The sequence below is a fragment of the Boleophthalmus pectinirostris genome, unplaced genomic scaffold (genome assembly GCF_026225935.1).
Source record: "Boleophthalmus pectinirostris isolate CB_2022bp ecotype Guang Dong unplaced genomic scaffold, ASM2622593v1 HiC_scaffold_11, whole genome shotgun sequence".
Classification (NCBI taxonomy): Eukaryota; Metazoa; Chordata; class Actinopteri; order Gobiiformes; family Gobiidae; genus Boleophthalmus; species Boleophthalmus pectinirostris.
Genome location: NW_026570994.1, coordinates 19603483 through 19619985, shown reverse-complemented (window position 1 = coordinate 19619985; position 16503 = coordinate 19603483). Strand labels below are relative to the sequence as shown.

The window sequence follows — 16503 nt, the reverse complement described above, 5'->3', positions numbered from 1 at the left end:
AAAAGTAAAAAAAAAAAAACAAAAAAAAAAAACCCTAACCCAGTCTCTTCCTACACACCTTCAGAACTCCACACGTTTTACAAAAATTAAACGACATCCAGCACAGTCCAGAATTTTCCTGGTACTTCCTGTCCAATTTGACATCTATGTTTTTTTTGCTGAGTCGTTCCAAAATTAATAAAGATTTAGAATATTAGTATGTAATATTTCTGTGGATGGATGTCACTGATGTTAAAAAGTACAAAAATAAAATTAACACGTCAGCCGAAAACACTTCTGCTTTTACACAGGTAAATGTTTGTGTCTCAAAGCTAATTATAATGTTAATATTATGGCATAATAAATATTAAAACAACACCAGAAACTGAAGTATTCTACATTTAAAAACAGCCAGGTAGTCTTTACTTACTGTACGTTACTGCAGTGGTTAGAGATGATTTTATTTGTTGTGTCTGTGCACATGGGATAGAGAGAAACGTAATTTTGATTCCTTTGTGTGTCTAGTACTTAATTAATTTGGACTTTAATTGTTTGTTTATGATTTTAATAAAAGCGTCTGTTATCTTTGAAGCACAGTGAGTCTATTCCTTTGTAAAAAATGATAATCAGTACAGTGTTCAGCTCTCACCTGTATGAGCACGGCCTCTGTGTCGTCCTCGCTCTCCACCAGCCCCTGCACCAGACTGAAGCTCACCCTGACCCCGTGACCCCCCTCCGTCTCCACGGCGACGCCCTGCTGTCGTTCGGCGGCGATGAACGCGGAGAGCTGCCGCGAGTAGCTCTTCAGCCTCGTGTGTCTGAACTGGAACAGGGGAGTCGCGTACCACAACTGCCACTCCGTCTTTGTGAGGAGAGAGACGAGAGCCGGGTCCAGATGCTCCTGAGGAAATACAAGACAGTAATATAAAAATACACGAACAATAAAGCTCCAATGATTTATCAGAACAATTGAGACTAGTCCACTCAAAATAAAAGTAAATATCATTATTTTATTTATCAGAACGATCGAGATTAGTCGACTCAAAATAAAAGTAAATATCGTAATTTGATTTATCAGAACGATCGAGATTAGTCGACTCAAAATAAAAGTAAATATCGTAATTTGATTTATCAGAACGATCGAGATTAGTCGACTCAAAATAAAAGTAAATATCGTAATTTGATTTATCAGAACGATCGAGATTAGTCGACTCAAAATAAAAGTAAATATCATAATTTGATTTATCAGAACGATCGAGATTAGTCACCGTGAACGCGCCAAACAAACAAAACCACTGACCCATCCAACTGTTGTGTTTCCTTTAAAGTCCGGTGCGGTTTATTTGTGAAAAAAGTTCAAAAATAGACCATTTAATGACAGTGCGCCTTATAAACCAGAGCGCCTAATAGTGCAGAAAATATAGTATTTTAAAAGCTAAAATGTGTCTCATCGACAATTTATCAGCCTCTTTAAAATATCACAATAAATATCGTACTGTGAGATTTAGATATCATTACATCCCTAATTATTAATAAATAATATACTTCGGTCACTATATAATCTGTGTTGGTTTGTTTTCTGATTAAAGTTTTTACCAGTTTTCTATGTCTAAAAATAAATTTGATATTAATAATGATTACAAAAATACAACAAACATAATTTAAGTAAAATTTGTCACATTTGGGCATAACATCCAAGTCAGTGATTGTAAATTCATTAGTTATAGTTCAGTTCAGTATTAGTAAATTAATATTTCATTTCATTTATTTATTTACAAAAAAAAAAAAAAAAAAAAAAAAACAATAACAAAAAAACAGGGATATATACATGAACATATCTGGGACCTGTTGCTCAAAATATTTACTTCAATTTGTTATTTGTAACTTCTATGCAATTTTTAAGTTATTTCTTAGCACCATCTCCAATTGTTTGTCGCTGTGAAATTTCCTTTGGGATTAATAAAGTTTCTGTCTAAATGTACAAAAATCTCAACAAAGAGTTATTATTTTTGTACTACAGCGTCAGACAAATATACCCGATTATACAGACTGTAATATTCTCGACAAAAGCGTAATTATAAATCGGGACTGACTTTGATATTGTGCGGTCTGGGCGGTCTCCTGCTCATGTTGAGTCGTCGGGCCGTGAGTCCCGGAGTGAAGCAGAGACGAGACGCGGCTCCCAAACAGCTCCTGTACGACTGACGGTAGCTCTTACTCTTACTCCTCCTCTGCACCAGGGCGGGGCTGGAGGGCGTCCGCACCCCGCCCGACTGTCTGAGGGAGAGAGAAAGGACCAGTTTATTATTTAAATTTATTATAATGCACCTTTATCCACCAGTAAAGCTATTTAAATGACCTTGTCTATGTCAAAAGAGACACAAGACTAAATATGGACTTCACCCAGAGATCCAGTTTCAGATTCATCCTGGTTTAGTCCAAGTTTCTGTCCAGGTTAGTCATGATGTGTGCTTAGTCTAGAACAAGCTGTACTTTAGTCCCAGTTTTGTTGTGGTGTGTTGTGTGTGTGCAAATGTAAATAAGGTCCAAAAAAGTGCTATCTTTTCCTTCACAAACAAATAAATCTCCTGTTTTATTGTGCACAAACACTGCTGACCCTGTAGTTTAGAGCTGCACAAACATGCTCTGAAATGTGATTCTTGTTTAATTTGTCAGTTCAGACTTTAGCCTTTTTGTTAATTCTTCTGGACGTGTTTAAAATGTGAAATTTGCACAGAATCCTATTATAAAAACATAAATTACAACTCGATTATTCCCAAATTGTTCAGATCTGTGAATAATCAACTAGTAAATACATAGTAGTAAATGTGGCCACACCGGCTTGTCAGAGCCTGATCCCGTCAGATCTCAGAAGCTCAGCAGGGCCGGGCCTGGTCAGGACTTGGATGGGAGACACTGGGAAAATCAGGAGCCACAGGGGGGCGACAGTTGCAAAAAAAAAAAACTGTTGTTGTGTCCTTAGGCAAGACACTTCACCCACATTGCCTAGAATGAAAGTGGTGTGTGTGTGAGTGATGGTGGTGGTGGGAGGGACCGATGGCGCAGATTGGCATGGCAGCTGCGCTTCCATCAGTCTGCCCCAGGGCGGCTGTGGCTACAATAGTAGTTTACCATCATCAGATATAGAGTGACTGAATAATGATCTGTAAAGCGTCTTCGTGACATGTGTCTGTGAAAAGCTCTGTATAAAATAAACACAAGACTTACATCCTACATCATGACAAAAGGTTGACCAGTGGTAGAACATTAATAAAAGTAGAACTGCTTTTACACCAAATGTAGAGTCCAGGTGGTTAATACTGTAAGTGTAGGTCACATTTCCATGCCAGTTCAGTTTAGCCAAAAATGTAATAACAAATCAACTTAAGACATCAAATTGTTTAAATCAGGGGTCTCCAACCTTTTTCTTCCGGTGAGCTCCTTTTACAAAACAAAAATGCCAGAGAACTACTAATTTTAGTGGCCGAAAGAAATTGAGACGATTAAAAAAGAGGGCGAGCCTTTGGGTACAGTTAGACGCCTATAAAACATAAACCACTGTCCATTTATTAGTGCACAAACTTGGACTTCAAAATGATACATGTACAGTACAAGGTAAGTAATTAAAATTCAAGTTTTTTTGTTGATTACAGAACAACCATTGAGAGTGGTGGAAATAAAATTGTAACGAGTGCAGGAATATTGTTCTAAAATCGGCACTAATCTGAGTCAGTATAGCCACATTTTCTTTGTATTTTGGCAGATTATCTGTGTTTTACCTAAACAAATTCCAGTTTATGTCTCTCTTTACTGTCGGCAGGGATCAGATTAGTCAAAAATAGGGACACCAGGGACATTTCTTGTGTAAAACTGGGACAAATCAGTGGTTTTGGATAAATCTGCTGGGACACAGGGCTCAAAACTGGGACTGTCCTGAGAAAATTGTTATGTACTTGGCACTAATTGGAAACAGTATAGTCAGTTTTTCTTCATTGTTTTGGTTGTTTTTAAGCAGCTTTTCTATATTTTACATAAACAAATGACAGTTTATGTCTCTCTTTACTATTGACAGGGATCAAACTGGTCAAAAATTGGAAATTTCTTGTATAAAACTGAGATAAATCTGCTGGGACAGGGGACACAGGGCTCAAAACTGAGACTGTCCCAAGTAAATTGTTATGTATTTGGCACTAATCTGAGTCAGTATAGTCACATTTTCTTTGTGTTTTGGTAATTTTTAAGCAACTTTTCTATATTTTACATAAACAAATGGCAATGTATGTCTCTCTTTACTGTTTGTAGGTCTCAAATTGGTCAAAAATAGGACATTTCTTGTATAAAACTGGGACAAATCTGCTCAAAACTGGGACTGTCCTGGATATAAGTTGCATCTGGTCACTTTAGAGAGGCATTACATGATTCGTCATTGTTATAACGTTAGTAAAACATGACAATTAGACATAAAAAGTAATTTAAATTAGATTTAGTTGTAATATTATCAGAGAAACAATAAGACGCTGAACTCAAACTGAAATCAGGCTCTATTTGTACTGAAACTAAACACAGAAAAGGTCTATTATATTAACCTAACGCAGTAACAGCCTTTATAGTGCATTTTTGCTTTATAAATAAGCACGTAAATATAAATTGCACACAAAAATTGTAACTTAAGTGGTTAAAATTCTCTCTTTTGTGGTCGTGTTACGGATTGTGGCTAGCCTTGGTCGTTTGCATTCACTATGACGACAAAGATTTAAACTAAACTCAAATAATTTGTGGTTATAAATACGTAAATATAAGTCGGAAATAAATTGCAAGCGTTTATGTTTGCGGAATAAAAGCAGAGAGAGACTTTATACCTGTTTTCTTTTTCGTCCATGCCCGATTTGTTTTCGGCCGAAGCGGAACAAAGCCGGAAGTGATTTTTAAACCTCGCGCTCGAATCGGCCAATCAGAGCGAGGCACGCGCTTCCTCTACGGGGTCAGGCTCTCCTCGCGCACTGCTGACACCTGCTGGCTATAAACTGTAACTGCAAATTATAATATCCAATAATTGTATTTATTTATTTAGTTAGTTAGTTAGTTAGTTAGTTAGTTTTACTTTTAGTTTTATTTATTTATTGAGTTATTTATTTATTTAGTTAGTTAGTTAGTTTTAGTTTTAGTTTTATTTATTTTATTTGAGTTATTTATTTAGTTAGTTAGTTAGTTATTTTTAGTTTTAGTTTTATTTATTTATTTATTTAGTTAGTTAGTTAGTTAGTTTTAGTTAGTTTTAGTTTTAGTTTTTTTATTGAGTTATTTATTTATTTAGTTAGTTAGTTTTAGTTTTAGTTTTATTTATTTATTTATTTATTGAGTTAGTTTGTTAGTTAGTTAGTGCACATTATTTTTTACTATGGTCATTATTATTGACACCATTTTATTTCATGTCTATTAATTTTCAATCACACTGTGTAAAACGTGTCTGAAATTTATGTGATTAGATTAATTTTGCTCTGTAACTCAACATATCTGTGTGATTGATGATTTTTTAAGTTGAAGAAAATATTTTATTGTAAGATTATAGCAAAAAAAAAAAAAAAACATAATTAAAAAATGAATAATTTGCTTTACAATGAGAACACATTTATGGTCAATTTTCTTCACTTTGCGGACGAATTAAATACTGACATCAGTACATTTAGAGAGTTTTATTCATTCATTTTATTCACCCCCGTTACCATGACAACTGCGTTACAATTCGCTTCACAAAAATTCTAGAAATTAGTCTTGCCCTTTCCTTGTTTTTACATTAAATATATATATATTTTTACTCTAAACCGAAAATGCAGTCATTTTTATTTTTTTTTTTTGTATCGTAATCCTATGACCACATCGACAGCCAATGGGAAAAATGGGAAAAACGGGAGCAGGTTTGGACCAATCGGGAAAAGCGAGAGAGAAAGAAAAAAGAGAGAGGGAGAAGAGAAAAGAGATGTAGCGCCAAGGAAACAGATGGACTGATGTTACGGGGAAATAGCTCCGTCTAGTGGCGACAATGAGACTTAGAAGTTTAGTAAGAATATAAAGCTTTATGTTTTAAAAGATACAGAGCTCTGAAATGAATGAATTATGCATTAAATTTTGTTTGTTTTAATTTAAACTTTGTCTCTCATAAGTGAAATTTTAAATGCAAACTTGATGTTCATTCGCTGCTTTTCTTTCATTGTTTAACAGGGTTTGGCTTTATAAATTCAGTCGTGATCCATGGGTTTGTCGTCTATGTTTTGTTTTGTTTTGTTGTGCTGCTAAACTACTGACTACTACTACTACTACTACTACTACTACTACTACTGACTACTACTACTACTACTACTACTACTACTACTACTACTACTACTACTACTACTACTACTACTACTACTACTACTACTACTACTACTACTACTACTACTACTACTACTACTACTACTACTACTACTACTACTACTACGACTACTACTACTACTACTACTACTACTACTACTACTACTACTACTACTACTACTACTACTACTACTACTACTACTACTACTACTACTACGACTACTACTACTACTACTACTACTACTGACTACTACTACTACTACTACTACTACTACTACTACGACTACTACTACTACTACTACTACTACGACTACTACTACGACTACTACTACTACTACTACTACTACTACGACTACTACTACTACTACTACTACGCTACTACTACTACTACTACTACTACTACTACTACTACTACGACTACTACTACTACTACTACTACTACTACTACTACTACTACTACTACTACTACTACTACTACTACTGACTACTACTACTACTACTACTACGCTACTACTACTACTACTACTACTACTACTACTACGACTACTACTACTACTACTACTACTACGACTACTACTACTACTACTACTACTACTACTACTACTACTACTACTACTACTACTACTACTACTACTACTACTACTACTACTACTACTACTACTACTACTACTACTACTACTACTACTACTACTACTACTACTACTACTACTACTACTACTACTACTACTACTACTACTACTACTACTACTACTACTACTACTACTACTACTACTACTACTACTACTACTACTACTACTACTACTACTACTACTACTACTACTACTACTACTACTACTACTACTACTACTACTACTACTACTACGACTACTACTACTACTACTACTACTACTACTACTACTACTACTACTACTACTACTACTACTACTAGACTACTACTACTACTACTACTACTACTACTACTACTACTACTACTACTACTACTACTACTACTACTACTACTAGACTACTACTACTACTACTACTACTACTACTACTACTACTACTACTACTACTACTACTACTACTACTACTACTACTACTACTACTACTACTACTACTACTACTACTACTACTACTACTACTACTACTACTACTACTACTACTACTACTACTACTACTACTACTACTACTACTACTACTACTACTACTACTACTACTACTACTACTACTAAGACTACTACTACTACTACTACTACTACTACTAAGACTACTACTACTACTACTACTACTACTACTACTACTACTAAGACTACTACTACTACTACTACTACTACTACTACTACTACTACTACTACTACTACTACTACTACTACTACTACTACTACTACTACTACTACTACTACGACTACTACTACTACTACTACTACTACTACTACTACTACTACTACTACTACTACTACTACTACTACTACTACTACTACTACTACTACGACTACTACTACTACTACTACTACTACTACTACTACGACTACTACTACTACTACTACTACTACTACTACTACTAAGACTACTACTACTACTACTACTACTACTACTACTAAGACTACTACTACTACTACTACTACTACGACTACTACTACTACTACTACTACTACTACTACTACTACTACTACTACTACTACTACTACTACTACTACTACTACTACTACTACTACTACTACTACTACTACTACTACTACTACTACTACTACTACTACTACTACTACTACTACTACTACTACTACTACTACTACTACTACTACTACTACTACTACGACTACTACTACTACTACTACTACTACTACTACTACTACTACTACTACTACTACTACTACTACTACTACTACTACTACTACTACTACTACTGCTACTACTTCAAGTTCAGCTGGAGTTCTATCAGTGGGTAAATTTATTGTAGATGGTCAAAAATAGTAAAAAATCAGATTAACATAGAATAAGACCCATATCTGTCCATATTTGTCTTTTAAAGGATTTTTAATTTAAATTTAAATTTTTACAAGTGCCAGGTATGATGTTATAATAATAGTGATTTTGATTCGAATAGACGCAATACTCAACACAAGGGATGTAACAATAACCAAAATATCGTGATATCGTATCGTCAAGAGTTCTCACAGTAATATCGTGGACCATCATAATATACTGAATTACAAGATTTACGGTGCAGCAATAACTAAAAAAACAGAGAGAACTACATAGACCATGATCCTTTGCTCCATTTCAGTGCAGACTACAAGAAGAAAAAAATGTTCTAAGCACTTTTAAGTCTTATTTCTTTGGATTACACAAAATATCGCAATAAATATGGTACCGTGAGATGTATATCATGAAAATATCGTACAGAGAGATTTGGATATTGTTACATCCATAATCATGAGCCTCCCCATCATATCGTAAGCTTTCCCACGATATCGCAATAAATATCGTACCGTGAGCTTCGTACCGTGATGATATCGTATCGTTAGACTCGGATATAGTTACACCTTACTCAATACCAAACCTGATAATAAAAAAATACTCTTTATTTAGACAATAGAATGTGATTCAGTATAAAATAATATTGGTTCCACAGTGGTTCATGGGCGTATACTCATCTATGTGCTCTTGTACTTGTTCTGAAACAGCTCAAGATCGTTCTAAAGACATTCAGGAAAGCTTAATTTCTGTCCAGTGAATAGGATTTCTCTCATTTTCTCAAAAAAACTGACAAAAATGACTGAAGATAGTAAGGTAAAATGGCTATTTATACTAGTAGCAGTAGCCTTGAAGCAGCCAAATGACATTTTAGAGGTAAATTATTGCTCTATAGACTTTTTGAAGGAGTCAAACTTCATCTGTTTTAGACCAGTATTGAGTATTAAACAGCAGAAGAACTTGTAGAATGCTTTAAAAATGACAAATATGTCTTTAAATGAGAAAAACTGGCGTAACGTTTATAACAGTTTGAACAGAAAAAAAAAGGAGTGGGTGGGATTGCGTAAGTCTCAAGTAAATCTGAAGTCCTGTGTTTTAAATTATAAGTCCTTTTAAGCCTTTATCCCAAATTAATGACTATAACTTTTCTATTTTTACAATTTTTGTGAACTGTCCTATTTTAAAACTCCTATTGTCACAAATAGAGAAGTAGGTACGTGATCTAGTTCCTGTAAATCTGGGGAATGGTTCTGTGAAATAGCCACTGTGACAGATTACTTTGACTTATTGTTATGTTCGTTGTGTCCATATTGAAATAAACAATAAGTAAACAAGCACTGAAATATATAAAAAAGTAGAGAGAAGAGAGTTTCTAATTAGTTTTTTAGGAGAAGCGTCAAGTCTTACATTTACTTGAGTAACTTATAAAGAAATTGTACTTTTCAGAGCACTTTTCTAGCCTCATACTTTTACTCCTCCTTGAGTTATATTTGTACTGAAGTAGCAGAACTGTTACTTGAGTAAAAGTTGTGCTTCCTCTTTCCACTCTGAGTGAGTAGAAAGTGACAAAAGCTTTATGTGACAATATGAAATCATTTGAACGTTTGTGTTTCTTGCAGCGCGTCAGATCAGATTTCGTTTGTTTCATTTTTGTGTCGACTCAACTTAAAAAAATACAGTTTTGTGCGTTACTTAAAGGTGTATTGTGTAACTTGCTTGCTTTTCTCCATGGGGATGTTATTGCGTTGTCTGGAATGTTTCACAGTGTGGAATTAAACCTTTCTATCTTCATGGAGACCAAACCAGACCAAGTTACAGGTCAGATCTGTGGAGAGGCGACCCCGGCTCACAGTCAGAATGCTTTTTTTTTTTAGATATTTTTGAGCTGTAAAACCACCTGTAGTTGAATAAATGTAAGTTAGAACTGTTTAATGTCACACTGTGGAACATTCCAGACAGAGCAATGACATATCCATAGAAACAAGCAGGTGACAAACCCTCAACCAAAAAATGACACAGTGAACCTTTAATGTTTTGTCCTTCAAATTACATTCAATTCAAATTATAAAGCAGATGTTATGTCCTGATAATTACTTAAATAGTTTTCCCAAATACTTTTTTTGACTCTATTCGAATATTATTTTTAAGTAGCATTACTTTTACTTGAGTACAATTTTAGACCACTCTACCCCCCTCTGATAAATTAACCTTTTTTCAGTGTTGGAGATTTAAAAAAAAAAAAAATTGTCTTATTAATTACACACAACTGGGTGCGTAAACATGATACAACAACCGTGGCTTTGTGTCGTCAGCAGTTACATGTCGAGATGAGGGAGCAGAAACACAACATATTATATAATAACAGTAATAATACAACAACATAAAAAGTGCATTTGCATAGTACATAATATACTGTCTGTTGTCTATACTGTATATACTCCACATTCTGTTTATATCACACTTGCTGCTTCTTGCACTTCTGATTAGATGTTAAACCTCATGTCGTTATCTTGTATTTATACATATGTAGTAACAATAACGTTGAATCTATCTATCTAATCTATCTATATTTCAGAGATTTTATGTATAATTTTTACAAACATCCTGCTCCTGTTTTTGATATAAATACGTTTTTATTCTATGTACTTTCTGTTGTACATAGAGTTGCTTTTTTTCTTCACTAATTTACAAATACAGGTGTGGTGATGATAAAATCAGAGAGATGTATGTGTTAGGATCCTGGATTGTATAGTATGAATGTTGTCTTTGTGTTGTGTTTGTCTTTTGTTCTGTTTTGATTTGTTTTTTTGTTTCTTTTCTGAAAATGCCATTTTTGTTAATGTATTTAGAACCAAACAATATGCTACATCTCAAGGGGCTTCACTTATAAATAAATAAATTAAAATAAATAATTTTTAAAAAATTCTGAGTTTTACATTTGTGGATGTAAAATTTGGCAAGACACAACCAAGTTCTTCTTTTTTATTTTGAAATAATAAATGTCAGTATTGGACATGGAGAGGAGCATAGACCATATACATGAATTTTAATGTTTAATTTATATATTTAATTTAATATTTTTTATACAGTGTGTGGAGCTGAGTTTTACATTTGTGGATGCAAAATTTGGCAAGACACAATATTCAATTTACACCAAGTTCTTCTTTTTTGTTTTAAAATAATATACCAAAAATGTCAGTTCATGTAAATGTATAGATGAATTTTAATATTTAACTTTTATATATTTAATTTAATATTTTTTATACAGTGTGTGGAGCTGGAGAGGGGCAAAGGCTGACGTAAGGCGACGGGGTCTGGACACTCTTTCTTCACTAATTTACAAATATAGGTGTAGTGATGATAAAATCAGAGAGATGTATGTGTTAGGATCCTGGATTGTATAGTATAAATGTTGTGTGTGTGTTGTGTTTGTCTTTTGTTCTGTTTTGATTTGTTTTTTTCTTTCTTTTCTGTAAATGCTATTTTTGTTAATGTATTTAGAACCGCCTTGCAAACAATATGCTACATCTCAAGGGGCTTCACTTATAAATAAATAAATAAAAATAAATAAGTAAAAATCTAAGTTTTACATTTGTGGATGTAAAATTTGGCAAGACACAATATTCAATTTACACCAAGTTCTTCTTTTTTATTTTGAAATAATATACCAAAAATGTCAGTTCATGTAAATGTAGAGATGAATTTTAATATTTAACTTTTATATATTTAATTTAATATTTTTTATACAGTGTGTGGAGCTGGAGAGGGGCAAAGGCTGACGTAAGGCGATGGGGTCTGGACACTCTGCGCATGCGCGGAGGGGGGACACTGGACGCAACCGTTAGAAAAACCGATTAGGAAACTGCGCTCCGATCATCCCCGCGCGCCGCCGCCATTTTGGCTCAAACTCCCGTAGAAAACCAACGGCGGGGCTCCGTCGCTCCGGGAGCCATTTTGGGGCTCAGTTTCCCGGAGCGTTGAGGGAGGAGCCGTGGGTTTCTGGAAGTCGGGGGGAGCCAGTCAAAGCCAGCCAGCCCAGCACCACCAGCAGCAGCAGCATCTATCTATCCATCCGAGGCGCTGGGGCTAAAGAAACCCGATATTAGTGTATGAAAAGGCGGCTGAGGAGACCAAGGAGGAGCGGGCGCCGACAAGATGCGGCTTCGTCCGGACTCGGGAAGCTAAAGCCCTAACGTGGTGTCATTTAGCTTGGATTATTAGTGCTATCGGCTGGGGAGCAATTTCGAAACAAGACACCTGGTTATTGCATCGACTCCTGCTTGCGTTTTTTTTCCAAACCCCGACCCGAGCTAGCCATTTTCACCAGGAGCATCTCGGAACTCGGATGCTGCCCGCTGGCTCCTTTACTACCTCCGCTGCTCGCCGCCGCCGCCGCCGCTACTTGTGGAAGATGCACCGCAAAAACGAAGCGCTAGGTTAGCCCCAACAGCCGAAAACATGCGATGAAAGCCGTTTCGTGTGATCTGTCGAGGAAATTCTCCACGCCCTCGGGTCTGGATGGTGCTTATCTAGCTCGGAGGCCAGCCGTAGGAGCGCTGGGGACGGGAAGGTGGGGCGGCTGACAGCTAATGATGCTAACAGGCTAACTATATTGGATGTCCATTGCTTTTCCTCCTCTATTTTCTCAGCACTGACAACAAAACTATCAGATTTCAACCAGTCTGCAAGATTAACATTCAGATATCCAAGGTATTTCTGCATAAAACAACGCATTGCAATCTATTGGCATAACTAAAAAGACACATTCGGTTTTTTTTTAAAGGGGAATTCTGCAAAAAAGGACTTAAATTTTGCACCATGGCAGACGACGACGTACTGTTTGAGGATGTCTACGAGCTATGCGAGGTCATTGGGAAGTAAGTAAGCACAAAACATGCACCAAATTCACCTGATCTCATTTGAATCCATTCATGAAAATCAAAAAGGGAGTGACAGTCGAGCAGAATTGGGTGAAACATGTACAATTGAAGCCATAAAGTTACACAGATTGTCATGACATTGTGAAATATTTCTTCTGAGAGTGTACTTACATGATTATAACACAAGTATTATCTTTTCACATGTTATTTTCCAGTCCAAGGGCCCATTTTACACTATTTTCTGATCTATAATGTTGTTTCCTCGTCACAAACAGACCTGGAGTTGTGTTTTGTTTAATTCACACATGTTTAACAGACGCATGCCCTGCATATTTATCAGTTGAGTTCTTCTCTCAAACCTTAAACACTCATGTGAAAATAGAGAAAGTGAAAAGTAAAAAAAGGAGCTGTTAACTTGAAAACTACCACTACATGACATCACAAGGTGGAACAGAGCCTTTTGAGCATTGAGGATGTAGTCAGACTAATAATAAAGGATTAATCAAACATGAATAAAACAGAAACACAACTTCAGGTCTGTTTTTGAGGAGGAAATAACACTACAACAAGACTTAAACCCCACAACAGTCAATTTTGTGTAATATAGGACCATTAAATTGGTTTAAAAACTTAGATAACCAAAAGTGACATGATTTATTAACTAATTTTATAATACACATTACATGTAACTGAATGGATAACATATTATATCCAATTCCGTGCTAGTTTTTGTGGAGACTGGAGAAAATTTGTATAATACAGTTGTAATGCAGTAGTTACAACAGAAGTAACAGCTGAAGTAGCAACAGTAATAGTAACAGTAGTAACAACAGTAGTAGCAGTGGTAGTAATAGTAGTCGTAACAGCAGTAGTAACAGAAGTACAGAAGCAATAGTAACAGCAGTAGTAACAGCATAAACAACAGCAGTAGTAACAGCAGTACAATAGCAGTAGTAACAGTAATAGTAACAGTAATAGTAGTAACATCAGTAGTAATGGCAGAAGTAACAGCAGTAGTAATAGCAGTACAATAGCAGTAGTAACAGTAGTAACATTAGTAGTAATAGCAGTAGTAACAGTAGTAACATCAGCAGTAACAGCAGTAGTAGTAACAGTAGTAACAGCAGTAGTAACAGTAGTAACAACAGTACTAGTAATAGTACTAATAACAGTAGTAACAGCAGTAGTAGTAACAACAGTAGTAGTAATAGTAATAATAACAGTAGCAGCAGTAGTAGTAACAGTAGTAGTAACAGCAGTAGTAGTAGTAACAGTAGTAGTAACAGCAGTAGTTACAGCAGTACAATAGCAGTAGTAACAGCAGTAGTAATTGCAATTGTAATTTGAGTCGTATCTTAAATTTAGCTCTAAAGGTGACATGAGGCCACCTGGATGAGTTCCAATCTGCTCACATATCTCCACAAGTGCAAACGAGGCCAGGTGTAACATGTATAAGAACTTCTATTAATAAATAAACGTGTATGAAATTGTGGTTTTATTCACAATGCCGGTCCGGGAGCGCTGACATTTGAGAGAAGACTGAAATCTGAACTGATGAAGTAATGTAAGAATCCCGTGTATTTCAGAACACGTTTGTAGAGTTCGAAACTACAGAGTGAGCAGCTTTTACACAGAATAATAATGAGACACAGGGAGGGCATCTGACACGCACACACATTGTATTACTTATTAAATATTTGTGTATTGTACAAGACTAGAACCAGGACTAAACCAGGTCTAAACCAGGGAGTCAACCAGGGACTAAATCAGGTCTAAACTAAGTCTAAAGCAGGTCTAAATCAGCCCCAAACCAGCCCTAAACCAGGGACTAAACCAGGTCTAAACCAGGGAGTCAACTAGGGACTAAATCAGAGACTAAACCAGGGACTAAACCAGGTCTAAACCAAGTATAAAACAGCCCCAAACCAGCCCTAAAGCAGGTCTAAAACAGATCTAAACCAGGACTAAACCAGGTCTAAACCAGGGAGTCAACTAGGGACTAAATCAGGGACTAAAGCAGGGACTAAACCAAGTCTAAACCAAGTATAAAGCAGGTCTATAACAGCCCCAAACCAGCCCTAAACCAGGGACTAAAGCAGGTCTAAAACAGATCTAAACCAGCCCTAAACCAGGTCTAAATCAGGTGTAAACCAGGGACTAAACCAGGGACTAAACCTGATCTAAACCAGGTCTAAACCAGGGACTAAACCAAGTTTGAACCAGCCCTAAACCAGGACTAAACCAGGTCTAAACCGGGGACTAATCCAGGTCTAAAACAGCCCCTAATCAGCCCTAAAGCAGGGACTAAACCTGGTCCAAACCAGCCCTAAACAAGGGGCTAAACCAGGGACTAAACCAGGTCTAAATCAGGCCTAAATCAGCCCTAAACCAGATCTAAATTAGGACTAAACCAGCTGTAAACCAGGGACTAAATCAGGTCTAAACCAGGTCTAAAAGCGGCATAAAAGAGGACAAACAAAGAACAGGCTTAGCAGCTTTTCCACAGAATACGACCCCGTGGAGACGCAGGGACATTTAGTTCTCAAAGAGGACATTATATTACCTAATTACAATTTTAATTTGATTCTCATTTTGCTGCTCAAATTTCAGTCGTTCAGCACGGAAGAAGAACACGTCTGTAATCCAGGGACTTTTGGTTTTCTTAAGTGACATATGCTGTTGCTTTTCTGTGTTCTACATTTAGATTAGAACAAAATAAACCACAAAAGGGAAGTGCTATTTGAGGTGTGACGGAAGTGGTTGAACTTGAGTACGTTTTTGTTGTTGTTGTTGTTGTTAGGGGAAAGTGAAGTGTTTGATTTGATTGTCGAGGTTGGGCCCGTGTCTCGTCTGCGTTTGACCCGTCCTTCAGTGTCTCCGGGTTAAAGACTCGTATCAAATGTTGGTCGAGGGAAAAAATATCTGTTCAGCTCATATCCTGGTCGGTTTTATTCATGACGTTCAGCTTCCTGTTCCAGGCGACATTTTGAGGACTTTTCACCATTTTTAAAAGCTTCAGTGTTTAGTTTTAAATGGTTAGTTACTATAGCAACGGTCTTAATTTTCCACCATTCTGAAACCTGAGGATAAGTTGATGTAATAAGACTGTTTATTACTACTACTACTACTACTTCTACTACTACTACTACTACTACTACTACTACTACTACTACTACTACTGCTACTGCTACTACTGCTACTACTACTACTACTACTACTACTACTACTACTACTACTACTACTACTACTACTACTACTACTACTACTACTACTACTACTACTACTGCTACTACTGCTACTACTACTACTACTAACTACTACTACTACTACTACTACTACTACT

The 16503-nt window shown here is 36.0% G+C and overlaps 2 protein-coding genes across 5 annotated transcripts in view; one reads left to right on the top strand and one right to left on the bottom strand.

Annotated features, from left to right (window-relative positions):
• cenpl (centromere protein L) overlaps window positions 1-12233 on the bottom strand; it is a 17409-nt gene extending 5176 nt beyond the window's left edge. The window contains 5 exon segments of the mRNA XM_020925789.2: window positions 629-880; window positions 2073-2256; window positions 4839-4930; window positions 4933-5009; window positions 12206-12233. Of these exon segments, the coding sequence (XP_020781448.2) occupies window positions 629-880; window positions 2073-2256; window positions 4839-4930; window positions 4933-5009; window positions 12206-12233 (633 nt within the window).
• Window positions 12072-16503, top strand: part of LOC110161073 (peripheral plasma membrane protein CASK) — a 98717-nt gene continuing 94285 nt past the window's right edge. The window contains exons 1-2 of one of the 4 annotated variants that reach the window (XM_055165983.1): window positions 12072-12990; window positions 13064-13157. In XM_055165983.1, the coding sequence (XP_055021958.1) occupies window positions 13099-13157 (59 nt within the window). In that variant the 5' untranslated portion in view covers window positions 12072-12990; window positions 13064-13098. The remainder of the gene's footprint in view (window positions 12991-13063; window positions 13158-16503) is intronic. The other 3 variants (XM_055165997.1, XM_055166001.1, XM_055165990.1) reach the window with 3 other exon arrangements.